The 12,048-nt window shown below is 38.0% G+C and overlaps 1 protein-coding gene across 1 annotated transcript in view; it reads right to left on the reverse strand.

Moving 5' to 3' along the window:
* Positions 1 to 2,255: 2,255 nt before the first annotated feature.
* The window catches only part of LOC149848767 (putative magnesium transporter NIPA4), a 47,399-nt gene continuing 37,606 nt past the window's right edge, over positions 2,256 to 12,048 (reverse strand). Inside the window, exons 8-9 of the mRNA XM_089997335.1 lie at positions 2,786 to 2,891; positions 2,256 to 2,704 (exon numbers count right to left, since the gene is read on the reverse strand). Coding sequence (XP_089853461.1) covers positions 2,598 to 2,704; positions 2,786 to 2,891 — 213 coding nt within the window. The 3' untranslated portion in view covers positions 2,256 to 2,597. The remainder of the gene's footprint in view (positions 2,705 to 2,785; positions 2,892 to 12,048) is intronic.

Here is a 12,048-nt window from a genome sequence, read left to right on the forward strand (position 1 = left end):
AAATAAATTTCTAAAATTATCCAGATCCAGATTTGGGATTCTATTTTTATGACACGGCAAAACCCAAACCCGGTCATTAATTATGTGGGAGGGTCAAGGTTGACCCTGACCCAACCTGTTGACAGCCCTAGCACTGGAAAACAAGACCAGCCGCTTGAGGCATGAGTTTGTGTTCAGCTTGGAAAAAACTCATCCTAACTCGTGAAATAGGCTTGGCAAGCTGAACGTGAACAAGTGTTTGGCTCGGCTGGACTTGTTTACTAGTAAAAAACATTCTCTCTCTCTCTCTCTCTATATATATATATATATATAAAACGTAGATGGTTGAAGTGCTTGGCTATAAGTAAACGGTTTCGAGTTCAAATCCTATTGCTTACCACCTTGAAACAATGTATTTGTTTTGTAAATGAGCCATTTTGAGTTTGGCTCAATAGGTTCAAAGTCAAAATTCTACTATTTACATATATATGAAAAGTGGTAGCTGCCTACCGCAAGCGAATGGTGTTTTGGATTGTTTTTCGTAAATCTGACCCTGCGGATGTGTTCGACATGGTTGATTTCCTAAAACATGATACTTGAATATACTTATTTGATAAAAAAATGAATTTTAAGCTTTGTATATTTATGTAAATCTTAGACCGTTGATTTTAAACCTTATAAAAACCTACTTGTATACCAGAATTGGGTGATCCAAGAGTCGATTCCTATAAAATCAAGCATGAATAACACATTTGTACTATCATATTTAAGAAAAACATGAAAAAACCCTTAAAAATCCTGATAGAAAGTGGTAGGCAGCATATAAAGTGGTAGTTGCCTACCCCCAGCTTACCACGTGCAAATGAGTGTTCATGGGTTGGTTTTCATAAATCTGACCTTGCGGATGTATTTGGTACGGTTGATTTGCTAGGTATAAAAAAAAAAGTTTTTTGAAGCCTTGAATATTTATCTAAATCTTAGACTGTCAATTTTTAAAACTTATAAAAACCTACCTGCATGTCAGAATCGGACCATCCAAGAGTATTCCTATCAACTCAAGCATGTAAAACACAGTTCTACAGACAGATTTAAAGAAAACATAAAAAAATACTTCAAAAATTCGATAGTCCAGAAAAATGGTAGGCAGCTACCACCTAATACATATCCCGTAAATAAGCCATCATCTCGAGCTTGATCTGAGCTCAACTCACCACAAGAACGAGCTGAGCTTGAACACTCTATTCTGTTTGTTTGACTCATTTACCAGCCCTAACCCCAGGAATCTAGCCATTTATCCTTCCGTGGCTCAGAGAAAGCAAATATTATGAAAATACATGCACATAGGCTTATGTCGAAAACAGTACTTCCTCAAGTAGGAATAAGAAAAAACCAGGACTCGTCAGGAATGCTCGCAACAGATGCAATGAAAACAAATTTTATCCAGATCTACACATATGTGCTTAAAGTACAGAAAAATTACATTTAACTGCCTATTCTTTCAACAATTAAATTAAATACTTAAACCTTTAACGGAATGTCTCAAATAGGTGCCTCACCCAATCTCCATCCAATTTTTTGAACGAAAACTATTAAGTGGAAAGCAACTTTACATTTTCACCTTATGCATGTTCTCACTTATCTATTCTTGATATTTATCTTAGTTTCTTAATATTGATGCTAGATCAAGATTAGGGATGCAAATGGGTCACATTCAGGATGGAGGTTTTGCAATTTTTGACTGTTCCAGATCCAATTCTGATCTGAATCCCCATGCATTTAGCTGATCCAGATCTGAACTGTTTGCATCCTTAATCAAGATGGACTACAAGGATTAAGAGATTGATGCTGAACCTCATGGACATGGCGGGATCATGGGTCAAGCTGCCGACCAGCTCAGAGGATCGCAGGGAGATCACTGATCACCAATGCTCCTCCCATGTTCCTCAGCCCCCTCCTCTTTCAATCCATCATACACTCATCCTGCTACCCCCGTCACCCAATACCTTGCCCTCCACCACAACTGCACCCACATCACCCTTACTACCTTTTAGGCCTGTTGGCAACTCCTCCACCTCCCTCAACTTGGCATCATACACTTATCTGAGGTATTTCATGAAAAACTAGGCATCTATTTGAGATTTTTGAAAGGTTAGGCAGATAAAGAAAATTTTGTTATAGTTCAGGAACCTAAACAAATTTCTCCAAACTTCATGGGGGCGATCCCATGTGCTAATATGCTTGGAACACACAACTACATGCAGCAGAGACAATAGTGGTAACGAATGTGAAAAAATCACTTGATTTGATAGGGTTTATAAGCTTACTCCAAGAGCATTGATAAAAGGGGGAAAAGGATGGCCTATCCAAACAAAGAAATCCCTTGAATTCCATCTGCTTTATCTTCCCAACTTGATGTTACAGGGCACCACACTCAATGCTGAGGCTGATAAACGCCCCTTTTTTGAGACGGAGAATCAACCGTTTTCCGGCCTCTGAATGTGCACATAGCTCTCCATTTCCTTGTATCAAACAATAATGAAGATCAGAAAACGTTGACAAGATCCAATGTTGCACAGTGTGCATCTGTCTTTGAACCATGAAGAGGTGTAACCAATACATCAAGAAGATCGGGAAGAATCTTGACGTCGAAGGGGAATGCCTTCAGAAGGAAACCCATCCTCCTCGCTGTGTCTTGGCAGGCGCATTGATACAGAAGCAGAGAGACCTGAAAATAAGAGAATCCTGAAGTGTTTGGGCCCTCCACATATAAGTTTCAAGAGCAACTCAACTAAACTGATTCACATACCATCAGTCATGTCCTTGGTTTTGTGCAGTAAAAAGGTACCCGAGAGGATTGTAACAAACCCACACATCTCTGTGACTATTTGCGTTGGATTCTGCCGATCCCAGTCCTGGTAAATAGAATCAAATGACGTCCAAATAAGAAAGATGCAATCCTCATATTTGACTTATAAAAAAGAAAGGAAAAACGAGAGTAAGCAATCCTTGTATGCAGCTTCTTACATACACATACATCTATATGAGCTGACAGTGACAGTACTTTGGTATTGAATTGCTAATGTACTACAACGTTCATTTTCTGACACATTATATGCATAAAAACATTGACACTTGGTTTCCATTTTGCCTTAATTGCAGATATACACAAGCATCTTTAGGTGATAGAGAACCTGCTGGACCAACCCAGAACCAGAGGAATACGAAGGACCATAATCAGTTCACTTGCATGATTTTAGAAGTTGCACACTTACATTTCAACTTTGCAGACATTATCCAGAAAAGGTTATCTTAATCATAATAGCGAGTTTTGATGAACAAAAAGAATATATATGTGTTTTTTCAAGAAAAATGAGCATGTACATATATAGTTACAAACATATACATGTATAAATCCTCAAGCATCTCCACAATTTGAAAGTGAAGTGGAAGGCCAAATAGATCAGCCTCACAAAGCAAAATACACTACCAAAAAAGAAAAAAACTTCAGACTAATACAAAAGTCAAACAAGAAGAATTTACAGCTAAAGGCATATATAATACATGTGTGCGTGTGCATTGGGGGGGGGGGGGGGGGGGTTGAGACATTCATGCACGCATGTGTGTGTAAACTTTTCATAGTGAAAGATTTTATTACCAGTAGATCGCCAGGCAACAAGAATTCAACAATAAAAGCATATCAATAAAATTCTGGATGCACCAATTTGCATTCATACTAAAGATTTGAAAAAAATCTGATTTCTCTCTAACAAGATGAACCATCAACATGATAATGGCCACCATTTTCTTTTTCCTTTTTTTTTTTGAGGACAGAATGGCCACCATTTTTTTTAGGATATAATGGCCACCATTTTCAAATAACAGATCTCTTTCACAAGAGTCTAGAGAGAGAGAGAGAGAGAGAGAGAGAGAGAGAGAGAGAGAGAGAGAGAGAAATATGAAGATAGTGCATATCATATTTATATACATGTAAGTAGCCAGCACTAGCACCCAAGCATACCAGTACTGAAACAGATAAGCTGGCATTATAAACCATCCGAGTTACATAGATCCAGTGTTCTTTTGGAATTAATATATTTCAGGCATTTTATTCTACATTACAATATATTTTGTAAATGCTTTCATGTGAAATATAGTTTACTTTCATTCATGTACCATTTGATGCAGGAGTGGAGCAGCAGGACAATCCGGGTCTGAATGGTCCATTTGGATCCTGTTTTAGTTTAGGTCTTTTTTTTGTATTTGGGTTTTGTTTAGAATTGGATCTTTTATGTAACAGATCTATTTCATAATCAAAATAGGATTAGGGTCTTATTTTCTTTAAATACTTGTTATGTGGGGGGGTTAGGGAGATGGATGATTGAATATTGTTATTTTTCTGAATTTTCTGCTTCCCTTTGATTCTCGTACATAGGAGTAGGGTAACATAGAGTTTTCTTGTTCGTAATGTTGCATAGTTCGAGAAGCAAATTGAGAGAATCCATAGAAGCGTGTGTGGGTTATGTGAAGACCTACATGTGCGAAACGGACGTGAAGGTGTCGAATCTAGAACAAAGATTCGATGTGTTGGATTGGAAGTTCGACATGATGATGGCAATGCTTAGGACGCAGTTTGAGGCGCACATGGAGCAACAAAGGCCAGACGATACGGTGAGAATCGTGGATTCCCTGTCAATTGATACCCAATTGCTGTCGTCGCCCATTGACAGACCTACAACCCCCAGCCACATCTCATCAACAGTGCATGATCCGAAAGCGAGTATGCAATAACCTACCATGCCCCCAACACAGCTCCCATCAGAAGGCAGTGAGTTTGCCCCATCTGTACCCCTCTCTCACTCCAAAGACCAAGGGGAAGCCTTCCTTGTCGGTCCTGCTCCTCCCAGTGTCAAGTGGTCAGAAGGAGTAGGCCGGCGGGAAGCCAACCTGCCGGCCGGACACTCCCGCCCGCCTGCAACTGGAGGGGAGGGACGGGGGTTTACAATCCTCCAGCCTCTTGTTTCTCAGCTTCTCCTAATCGGAAGGGGAGAAGCCATCGGCGGCATGCCATTTGGCGACCTGTCGACAGATGGGGTCGCCTACGACAACACTACTCACCGGCGGTAAGGCCTCTTCCTCAGCCACCAACATTGGAGGGGTCTCTCTGAAATGAAGTGTAACAATCACAATGGAATGCCACTAAGAGCTACAAGAGATCACAAACACAAGGACCAGTAATGGATCAAATACAATCTCACAAAGGAGACAAATCACAATCTCACAAGAAACACAATGTAAAATATAATTTTGTATATCACTTCAAATATGCTTGTAAAAAGCATAAATTAATACAAGAGAATGGCTCTAATTATAGAGTCATTCAAGGTAGGAAGGGAGGCATTCCAACAGTCATTGGACTGCCTCCCAACAGTCATGTTGACTAAGACTCAATAAAACAGAAAAATAAATAAAACAAAAAAATATATACTGCCCCTACTAGATTGTATTTATTATGTTGACTAAAAAGACCAAAATACCCTTGATATATATATATATACATTATATTTTAACACTCAACCTCTCTTCTCTTACGTGGGACGGTCAAACCAACCAAGGGCTAGCTGATCGCCGGCCAGGAAGAATCTGGCGAACCTTCCTGGCCAATGGCACCTCAGGCCATCAACAGTCATCCCTTCAGACCCCACCATCGGCGGAAGAGGGCCTAGGGTTTCCTAACCCTAGGTCGTTTGACCCATTCCCACGAGAGAGGGAGGACCGGTTCCACTTTGAACCGGTTCTCTCCCTATGTCGATCCAAAACCCTGTTTGCACCCCTCTCAGTCTCATTTTGGACCAGTTAAGGCGTGGCTCAGACCGGTTCAAACCCGGTTCTTACTGGTTCTCAGGTCCAGAATCAGTTGCCACTAGTTTTGGACCCGGATTTACCTCCTTACTTAAATTCAGTCGGGTTTGGTTTGAACTCTTTCTTGGATCAAATCTAAATCCATATCTTTGGTCCTACTTCTAAATGTCCAGCCCAAATAGGAATTTCAACTTTTCCATTTGATCTAGGTCCTACTCTGACACCCAACAAAAACTTGAACCCAATTATAGATTGTTTGGATCTACTTAAATCCAATTGGATCCAAAAGCATTTACAACTGGACCTTTCTACTTTGGATCATATATTACAAGTGGATCGGTTTGGAATTGTTTTGCACTAGCCACCAAGGAACAACAAAGTCCCAATACTCCCTCTATTTGGGTCATCAACAAAAGGCATCCTTCCACCGTTAACTTCTCTGGATCAGTGCTCGATAGATCCACACCTGATGGAGATGGTGTCACCTTCGTGATTTTTAAAAGTCGAGTGAAACTGGAAGAATTGAAAGCGGACCAGACTTGAGGCCAAGTCTTTTTCCAACCCAAGGAGTGATGCAGGAGTGGAGCAGCAAGACAATCCAGGTCAGAATGGTCCATTTGGATCCTGTTTTAGTTTAGGTTTTGTTTAGAATTGGATCTTTTATGTAACGGATCTATCTCATATCCAAAATAGGATTAGGGTTTTATTTTCTTTAAATGCTTGTTATGTGGAGGGATTAGGGAGATGGATGATTGAATATTCATTATTTTTTCTGAATTTTCTGCAATTTTCATTATTTTTCTGCTTCCCTTTGATTCTCTCTTCGCATCTTCAAGATCGAAGGTTCATCAACATTACACAAATCCTCTTACATGCCTTGACATTGTACCATAGCCTATTGAAGCCTGGTATGGAGGATCCAAAACCATTCATAGCTACAGCAGTGTTTGGATGCATTCAATACGGTGTCCCTATTACAATCAATATCTGTGCTGCTTCCACTTTTTCAGTTCTCAGGTTCTATTATGTCTGGCAGGGTTAGTAATAACAGGACCGATACTATGGAGCTCTGTCATTTTTTCATACCAAGAGTGTCTTGCTAGGCTATAATTCTTCCCTTGATAGATAACTGACATTATCATAGTCTCTCTTCTGTTTGCTTCCATGCCCTTGCCTCCAAACTATATAACAGCTTCTTTTATGACATCAAAAGAGTGAAGAGTGTGAGAAAGTAGATGCTTCTTTCTTCTGTCTTCTATGATACTCTTGGCCCATTAAGGGCTTTCATATTTTTCCTTATTCCTTTGTCAATAATAATAATAATAATAATAATAATATGCCTCCCTTATTCAAATCGCATTGTATGTTAATCTTGTGTAAGGAGATCAGCCAAGCAAAGATTTTTGCTCTAGGAGAGGGGCCTAAGCTTCATATGGTTTCCTTGGGAAGAAACACTCCAGGTTACAGCAGGACTTTATGGAGAGATATAATAAAAAATAAACTTGACCTATTACACTTCCAAACAACTTCAGCTTTCTACCCATTTGGCTTCCAATAGTTCATGAGAGATATCTAAGGCTCAAAATAGTAGTCATTGAAGTTCCTTCCAAATATCATGTTCCACTGCTCCAGAATTCACCCTGTGACCAGCAGTCAATAACCCTTGCTGTTCAGATCCCTAGCAATTCTGTACAGAGCAGGAGCCACCCAGAAGAAGTGCACTGACCACACCATTTAGTGTTCCAAATAATAAGGAATTCCCCTTCCGCATTTTAGTTTCTAACTGAACTTCAAAGTCTTTAGGATGGCATTCTAACCTGACTAGACACCTGAATCCATTTCCCACCTCCCTGTTTTCTCCCAATTCCAAGGTCAACCAGTCACACCATATTTAGGCATAATGGCTTTCATCCAAGGGCTGTAATCGCAAGTCCACCACCATTTTGCTAGGAGAAACTTGTTGATTGGGACTTATATATATATATATATATATAGGGTTAATATTTGATGCTACTGAAGGCATGGAATTAAATGAACTATTGAGCTGGAAATCATAGGTTTTAGATTTCTTTTGTAGATTAAATCCTATGGATGTGATCTACAAGTTCTCTTTAGTGGGATATAAGTTTTGAATCACAAGATTCTGACACATAAGCAGGTTTTTTAAGGGCTTCAAAAATTAATGATCCACAATGAACTAAAATTTCATGACTCAAAAAATCATATTTTTGGATCGAAATAACAGGATCCAAGGTTTGATTCTTAGCAAACAAACCATCTTGAACACATCTATATGGTCAGATGGAGTCGATAAAGCTTGATCCTATGATTTCCAGCTCAATAGTTCCATATAATTTTGTCTTCAATAACACCAAATATTAACCCATATATAAGATATGATGTATATTGTTTGTTTGGTCAAAAAACATGTTTTAGGTACAATTGCATTAAGCAAAGATTTTTAAAGACTTCGAATTCAACAATCAACAATGATAAAAATTTCAAGATTGAGAAAATCATGTTTTTAAGTTGAACCTGCTCAACTATATATATATATATATATATATATATATATATATATATATATATATATATATATATATATATATATATATATATATATATATATATATATATTGGCTACCCAAGAGTAGAAACAAGCCCATCCCATCACTTGTTGAGTTTTTTGTGAATCAAGCATTGCAGATATGATGTATATCGTTTGTTTGGACAAAAAACATGTTTTAGATACAATTGCATTGCATTACGCAAAGATTTTTAAAGGCTTCAAATTCAACAATCAACAATGGTAAAAATTTGAGAAAATCAAGTTTTTAAGTTGAACTTGCTCAATTAAAAGTGCATTCCCTAGTAAATTGACCATGTTGAATGCATATGTGAGCTTAGTTGTCAAAAGTGCTAGTCGGAGCCTAGGCAGAAGACCTCTAAAAGGACTAGTTGAGGCCTAGGCAGGATTAGTTGGCCTAGGCAAGACAAAAAAAAGAAAGCTTAAAGAAAAAAAATTACAATAAATAATTAAATTAGTAACAAACATATGATTGTAACTATGGATGAAGTGTGTAACTCAATGTAACATGTCGCAAAATTCATGAAATTGCATAATATTGAACATACACCAAAACTTAGGGCACACCATCAGATTACTTTATAAACATACATACATACATATATATAAATAGATAAAGAGAGAGAGAGAGAGAGAGAGAATTATCCCGCCCCTCTTTCATTAGGTCACTGTTAAATCATATTTTTTAGATGTTTTATACTCGATCTGAACCGTTAGATGTGTTTATAACTGTTGATGAATGGACAACATGTAATTGATTATCTTTAAGCTCAAATGTGTATTTTAAAGAGGTAAAAAATCATCGGTTCATGATAAAATGTTCATATTTTTACATCAAATCAATTTAAAACAAAGCTTGTTTTTCAATAAATAAGTATTGATAAACACATCTAATGGTTCAAATTGAGCATTAAACACCTAAAACTTTGATATTTGGAGGGTCTTAACGGTTACATAAAAAAAAAAGAGATAGGATGAACCTCGTTCTCATATATATATATATATATATATATATATATATATATATATATATATATATATATATATATATATATATATAGAGAGAGAGAGAGAGAGAGAGAGAGAGAGAGAGACCTGAAAAAAACTGATTTTATACGTGTGTATGTGTTCGTGTGTGTGTCAAAAACACATGAATACATGTAAACAACAAAAAATAAAAAGAAAGAAAAAAGATAAAAATGGAGCTATGTCACAGGGACTCGGCCAACCAGGTGTTGCACCCACGTCGACGCGATGCGGGTGTGGCACCTGGTGTGGTCAACCCGACCTTGGGTGCGGTCAACGCACCTAGGGTCATTTGTGTCCAATTTTTGGACAAAAAAAAGACTGATGAAAAGGGCTTAGGAGAGGAGGATTAGGGCAATTTTTTTGCCCTAATTTTCCTCCTGCCCGAGTTTTTCTCTCGACGCCTTCCGACCTCTCCTCCTCACTCCTCAGGTATCTCTCTCTCTGCTTTCTCACTCGCTCTCTCTCTCTCACTCGCTCTCTGACACTCTCACTGCCTCTCACTCGCTCTCTTTCTCTCTCACTCTCTGTGTCTCTTCTCTCCGTCTCTCTCACTCGACCTCTGTCTCTCACTCTCACTCTCACTCGCTCTCCGTCTCTTCCGTGATTATGCGTGCAGTGATTTTCTGCATGAAACACAAACATAGAAAATCATTATGTGTGCAGCGATTTGTTGGCTTGCAAAATAGGTTTAGAGTTTAAATATTGTTTTTCTGTAAACGGGTTAGCTTGAATTTGGCTCAATAGGTCCAGAGTTCAAATGCTATTACTTTCAGTTTTGAAACAAAAAATAGTGGTCTCTCTTCATTTTTGGAAAAGAAAAACAGGTCGTATTAATCTCATTTAGCTCAAGCTCGATTCAACTAGCTACAAAAAATGAACTAAACTTGAACACCTCATGTTGAAAATGTTTTGGATGGTTATTGATGTAGGAGCAGAGCAAAAGATGGGTTCATAAGGATCCATTTAAATCCATTTTAGATTTTAGAGTTTTTGGATCTTTATATTTGGATATTGAATCTATTCAAGATCCAAAAGTAAGATTAAAGCTTTATTTTTCTATAAAAACTTGTTATGTAGGAAGACAATTCAGAGTTGATAAATAAAAATTCTTATTTTAGTTGAGTTTATGCAATTTTCTTTGTAGTATTTCTTGTTTTTCTCATTTTTTGTGCATACTTAGTGTTTCTTCATGAATTGAGGTTTCTATTTGCAACAATTATACAAAATAAAAAATGCTGAATATAAACATTCATTAGGCAGTATGCTTACATGATTGATCTTGAGGCTCGAGTCTTGACTTTATGAGGGTGCGGGTCAAACCCTGCAGTTAGACCCAGGGTTACCGGAAGCGCCTAGCTAAAAGGGGAAGCGCGCTTCCGAAGCGTGGGGGGGAAGCGTCCCCCTTTTTTGGGAAGCGCGCTTCCCTTTAATGGGGGATGCGCTTCCCTTTAATGAGGGACACACTTCCCTTTAATGGGAAGCACGCTTCCCCCTCGCTTCTCCTGTTTTTTTTTTTCACTTTTTTTATTTTTTATTTTTTATTTTTTATTTTTATTTTTTTCGCTTCCCGCTCGCTTCCTAGGTCGCTTCCGAGACACTTCCCGAATCGGTCCTAAGTGGTCCCACTCTTCCCCCCTTCCTAAAATTTTGAAAGTGCCTCGCTTCCCGCTCCCGCTTCCCGTATCGCTTCCCGCTCCCGCTTCCTCAACTGACAACCATGGTTAGACCCGCTTTTAAGTCCTTTGAAAACCGAGATGATGGAGATTATAATTGATAACTACGTGAACATATCATTTTTTTTATTGTGCATGGTCTTTATTTGACTTTGCTGACTTTTATTGCTTTGCACTCAATGTGGTTTTTAATCTTTTCTATTTCTCACATATCTTTATTTTCAGTTGTCGTATTTTGATTCCTGCTTTGCACTCAATATTATAAATCTTGATTGTGTGCATACTGCATAATTGATTGATTTTAATATTAAGTTATAACTTTTTTTGTATTTTTAGGACAAAAATGACGGATAAAGAGAAAGGACTTGCGTCATCCGCATCCCCACATGTGAGTTCTGCTGCTAGTGTTGCTGATAGTTGTAGTGGAAGTGATGATGCAGGGTCATTATGGGTACATGTAGATAAGCTTGCAAAAACTAAAGGAGGTGGTGAAAATAAGAGATTTTGATGCAAGCTCTGTGAAAGAAATTTTGTTGGGTCTTACACAAGAGTTAAGGCTCATTTGTTGAAGATACTAGGACATGGCATTTCAGAATACAGAAAAGTTGATGAGGCAATGCGAAGACAATACAAGAAGAATATGAGAAGAGAAAGACAATGAATGATTCTTGCGCAATTAGTATGTCATTTGGAAGCCACCAAGAAGATGCTAAAAAGAAAAGAAAAGTGGATATGGGAGAAAGAGAAACGATAACAGCAACATTCAATACATATGAAAGGGAGGAGATAGATAGAAAAGTAGGGAGATATTTTTATTCTAGTCCACTCCCATTTAATGCAGCTAGAAATCTTTATTCGAAAAATGTAGTCAATTCTTTGGCAAATTGTAATTTGAGTGGCTATGTAGTTCCAAGCTCAGAA

This window comes from Nuphar pumila, chromosome 1 (assembly GCF_984573655.1).
Source record: "Nuphar pumila chromosome 1, dmNupPumi1.hap1.1, whole genome shotgun sequence".
Classification (NCBI taxonomy): Eukaryota; Viridiplantae; Streptophyta; class Magnoliopsida; order Nymphaeales; family Nymphaeaceae; genus Nuphar; species Nuphar pumila.